The sequence below is a fragment of the Hydra vulgaris genome, chromosome 11 (assembly GCF_038396675.1).
Source record: "Hydra vulgaris chromosome 11, alternate assembly HydraT2T_AEP".
NCBI lineage: Eukaryota > Metazoa > Cnidaria > Hydrozoa > Anthoathecata > Hydridae > Hydra > Hydra vulgaris.
The window spans coordinates 50,289,124-50,294,564 of NC_088930.1; the positions used below are offsets into that span (position 1 = coordinate 50,289,124).

General features: G+C 30.5%; 1 protein-coding gene across 1 annotated transcript; it reads left to right on the plus strand.

Annotated features, from left to right (window-relative positions):
- Window positions 1-512: 512 nt before the first annotated feature.
- Window positions 513-3,513, plus strand: LOC136087106 (uncharacterized). The gene is made up of 4 exons (XM_065809612.1): window positions 513-1,154; window positions 1,244-1,436; window positions 1,545-2,818; window positions 3,265-3,513. Exons 1-4 carry the CDS (start codon window positions 513-515, stop codon window positions 3,511-3,513), a joined length of 2,358 nt encoding a protein of 785 aa, XP_065665684.1.
- Window positions 3,514-5,441: the final 1,928 nt, after the last annotated feature.

The following is a 5,441-nucleotide window of genomic DNA, read 5'->3' on the forward strand; positions in this document are numbered from 1 at the left end:
AGCTATTGACTTTACATTAAGCTTCAAGAGAGAGAATTCTAAAATAAACAATTTTTAAATAAATCATCTATTAAATCTAACGACGATGCGAGTTCTACAGTAATATTTAAAAGTGAAAAAATGATTAAACTTCCAAACTTGAAAATTGAAGCATTTGACGGCAATTGGGAAAATTGGCAACCCTCTTGAAAAAATTTTGACTGTGAAATAAATAAAAATGATGACCTAAGTAATATTCAAAAAATGACTTATTTAAGGAACTTGGTTCAAGGACAAGCATATTCTGCAATTAATGGTTTGTCGCTTTCAAACGATAATTACATTATAGCTTTAAATATTTTAAAACAAGGATTTTCCAATAAACAATTGACAGTTTCCTTTTATATGAAAAAAACTATTAAAGCTTGAACGCATTAACAGTATAAAAAATGTAAGTTCTTTGCGCAATCTTTTTGATACCGTGGAAATTCAGATACGTAGTCTAGAAAATATTGGTATTGATTCTTCGATGTATGGGTCTTGTCTCAATAATAATTGAAAAGCTTCCAGAGGAGCTCAATTTAATTATAAATTGCAAACTAAATGAAGATGGATTCTGGGAAATTAAAGATGTGTTCAATATTTTAAAATCTGAGTTTAGAGCGCGAGAACACATTTATTCTTCTAGCTCATATACTTTACCTTTCACTGCCAGTACGTTTCATTCGAGTACGTTTCATTCGAGTACGTTTCATTCGAGTACGTTTCATTCGAGTACGTTTCATTCGAGTACTTTTCATTCGAGTAATAATCCGAATAGTAAATACGATAAGAAAGCTTATATTTATAAGAGAAATGACGCTTATTCACCTGTTTGTTTATTTTGCGATAATAACCATAAATCGCATCAGTGTAAATTAGTAACTAACATTACGACTAGAAAAAAGATTTTAAGTGATAAAAAATGTTGTTTTCGATTTCTTAGTAATAAACATTTTAGCAATAAGTGTTCATCAAAATTTAAATGTTTTAAATGCAATCGTTTTCATCATGTATCTATTTGTGACAGTGACAATAGAGATGAACATAATAATAACAAAGACGGCGAGTTGACTTCAGTAGCGAGTACATCGTATCTTTCTGCTTCGAATTCTGTTCTTCAACTTAATGAAACCGTATTGTTACAAACAGCAATACTACTGTTAAAAATCAAGATCATTCCAGATTTGCTACATGTCGAATTTTATTTGATAAATGTTCGCAGCTAAGCTACGTAACTCCTAAGACTAGTGCCAAACTTAATTTAAAACGTGTTGATAGTAAAGAAATTAACATCAAAACATTTGGGCACGGTAGCATTTCTGAGGTCTTAGATAGAGTAAGAGTTTCTATTAAAAGTATTGATGGTTATTTTATAAGTGTTGAATGTTTTGTAAAGGATATATGTTCCCCTTTAAGTGGGTAGCATATTAATATAACATGTAATAATTATAAACATCTTAAGGGTCTTAGATTAGCCGATCATAATAATTCTAAAGAAAATTTATAAGTTGATATTTTAATAGGTGCAAATTTTTATTGGAAATTTATGGAAAATTCAATTATAATGGGAGTTACCGGTCCCGTAGCGACTAAATCTAAATTAGGACATTTAATAAGCGGTCCCATGATTGTTAATAGGGATCAAATTGATAATTCAACAGTTTTATCTTCTCACGTTTTAAAGATTGCGTCTGATTTCAACAGGGAACAAATTTTAATTAAAAATGACTTAAATTTATTATGGGATGATTCCAAAATTAGTGAGAGTCATAAGATTGTTTATGAAAACCTTCAGAAAAATATTAAGTTTAATGATGCAATGTATGAAGTAAAATTATCTTTTAAAATAGATCATCCGTTGATAGGCGACAATTATAATTTATGCAAGTCTAGGTTTTTAGCATTAGAAAAAAAACTTCCAAGCAATAGAGATTTATTTGCATCTTACAATAATATTATTAAGGATCAATTATCTAAGGGCATTATCGAGAAAGTCTCTAATTTTGAATCAAATATTGGTGACGTTCACTATTTACCTCACCGTCCTGTAATACGTGAAGATAAACTAACTTCAAAAGTTTGCATAGTTTTTGATGCAAGTGCTTGCACATCTGGTCCTTCGTTAAATGATTGTCTATTTTCAGGACCATCACTTGCAACTTCATTACATAGTATACTTTTACGTTTTCGTGCAAAGCGAATCGCTTTGATTGCCGATATTGAGAAAGCATTTTTAAACATTACATTAGCTGAAAAGCATCGTGACTTTGTAAGATTTATATGGTATAAAGACTTATTTGATTTAGACAATAATTTAAAAAATTCTGATTTAAGTGTTTATCGATTGTGTCAAGTTTTGTTTGGCGTAACCTCTTCTCCTTTCTTATTATCTGCGACCTTAGTTAATCACGCTAAACATTATGCTGCGAACGATTTTGATTTTAGCAAAAAGTTAATTCAATCGTTACATGTCGATGATTTAAATGCAAGTTTCGATTCTGTATCCAAAGGAATTTCATTTTATAATAAAGCAAAATCGTGTTTAAGAGAAGCAAGTTTTTATCTTAGAAAATTTGAGTCAAAATCAACGGAGCTTAATAGTTTATTCAAAGAGGACGATCAAACCTCAAGTGACATAACCAAAGTTCCTGGTTTAAAATGGGATAAAATTGAAGATAACTTTATTTTTCCTTGTCAGGATTTATCATATTTTCTGGACAATAAACCTACTAAACGAAGTTTTCTTAGATTCATTGCAAGTTTTTATGATCCTTTGGGATTAGTGAATCCTATTATTGTAAGATGTAAAATATTATTTCAATCAATTTGTTAGTTAAAGTGAGGTTGGAATTCACTTATAGGAGATGATATCTTGATTGAATGGAACGATATTATTGATGATTTAGGTTCAGTACCTTTTATTTATGTTCCAAGATGGTATAGTAAGTGTGTAGACAACATCCAAAATATTACATTTGAGTTATATATTTTTGCGATGAGAGCCTAAAAGCGTATGGGTTTTGTATGTATTTTAGAAGTAGCGCTGAGGGAATTGTGAATTCTTGACTAGTTACTTCAAAATCAAGAGTTTCTCCTTTGCTTAAAAATACTATTCCTAAATAAGAATTAAGGGTAACGTTATTATTAGCTAATTTGTTTTCAGTTGTATACAAAGAACTATCATGTGTATTAAATATTTCTTGCGTCAAATTATTTTCTGATTCTATTATTTGTCTTAATTAGGTAAACAATGTAAATAAAAAATATGAAGCATTTGTTCAGAAACGCTTAGAAAAAATTTGTTCTTTGTATGATATTAATTTTTGGAGTTATATTGAAAGTGAAAGAAATTCCGCAGTTTTTATATTTCGTGGTTGTAAATTTAGTACCTTTCAAAATAATGACCTTTGGTTTAAAGGTCCAAGTTTTCTATTCAATGATTTAATTTTACGGCCTTCATTTGATTTAAGCAAGCGAGGAGATTCTCTCTAAAGTCGCAACCTTAATCACTTCAGAACATTCGATGATAAATTTAGCTTTTATGAATATTAAGAATTTTAAAACATACGATCGTCTTCTTAAGGTTACAGCTTTAGTTTTACGTTTTGTTAGTATTATTAAAAAAGAATTCAATAATAATTTTTATACGATAACTACTTTAGAACTAAATAATGCGGAATTGTTGTGGATTAAATTTATTCAGAAAAGTATATTTAATAGCGAGTCTTACAATCAACTAAAAAGAGAATTTTTTACTGTTGATGAATTAATTCGTTGTCAAGGTCGTCTAAGTAACGCACCAATTCCCTTTAATAAGAATTACCTTTTAAATTTAATTATTTTACATTATCATTATATTACTAAACATAGTGGTGTTAAAGAAACACTTAATGAATTAAGAAATAAATTTTGGTTGACAAAAGCTCGTAATCTAATTATGATTATAATTAGAAATTGTTACATTTTTAGAATATTTGACAGTAAACCCTAAAAGTATCCGAATTCTCCACCTCTACTCTTATCGAGAGTTAGTGATAAATATGCATTTAAGTACGTTGGAGTAGATCTTTGTGGTCCAATTATGATTTAAAATATTTTTGAAACTAATATGATGTATAAAGCGTGGATATTTGTTGCCACATGTTGTAGTACACGTTTTCTTTATTTAGATTTGGTACCCGATTGCACCGCGGAAGCTTGCACTCATAGTCTTTGACACTTGATTAGTCGCTTTGGCGCACCCTTTAATTCATAAGTGATAATGGTTCTAACTTCTCTGCGGAAGAAACTCAAAGAGTTCACGACGTATACGATGGTGTTGTAACGTTCCAGCAGCTCCTTGGTGGGTAGGGATATTCGAAAGAATGATCCGAACCACCAAAAGAGTAGTTAAAAAAGTATTTGGAACATCAAGAGTAACTTACGAAGAAATGACTTTAATTCTGGCTGAAATTGTAGTTACTATAAAAAACCGGCCGATTACATTTCTTTACGAGGTACCTGGTGACAAACCACTAACCCCAAATCATCTCGTATTTGGGCGAAAGTTACGTTTAGAATCTGTGAATCTTAGTAACTTTTTACCTACAGACCAAGGTGATGATAAACAAAAGTATTTACACCAAAAAGCAATTTTGGATTTCTATCGGCATATTTGGAAAAAAGAATATTTAACAAGTTTACGAGTGTTGCATAAAAGTCTGACACACCGAACTTGGGGATTTCAAATGAAAGTTGGCGATGTTGTGATAATCGACGATCCAAAAGTTCCACGTTCAGTGTAGAAAATGGGCGTTATACAAAGGTTACGATATTCAAATGATGGTCAAGTACGTGCTGCCGAAATACGTGTTATCTCGGGCGATAAATCTGTTATTATTAAAAGAACAGCAAATAAACTTTATCTGTTAAAAAGACATGACGATATTAAAGAACAATCAACTCAAGTAAAATTTGTGAATGAAAAGAACATTAACATTTTAAATAACAATTTAAAAGTGCTGGCCGCAGTGTTGGGTTAGTTCGCTAACGCAGCAGCCTGTTGGTTTCTTGATATTATATATAAAAAGACGCCCTTTTCGCTCTCTCTCTTTTGCATTTCATATTATTCAACTTGTGACTTGGCGTATGCACTTGGCGCGATGCAAGATTTTATTGTAAATAACGAGTCGTATCTTCAAGAAATATATTATAAAGTAATTTTATCTACGTGATTTAATACTAGAGTCCCTTCTAAACTCTTTATTGCTACACCAGGCCCCTCTAAACTGACAAAATGATTGATTGAGAGTTTATTGCAGCTTATAAAAGCAACTTCTAATTCATTTAGTATGTTATTAACTTTAGAAACGTTGTTTGTAAGGTCTAACTCCAGCTTATCAAGTCTTCCTGTTATAATTTTAACATTAGCAACTGTAATA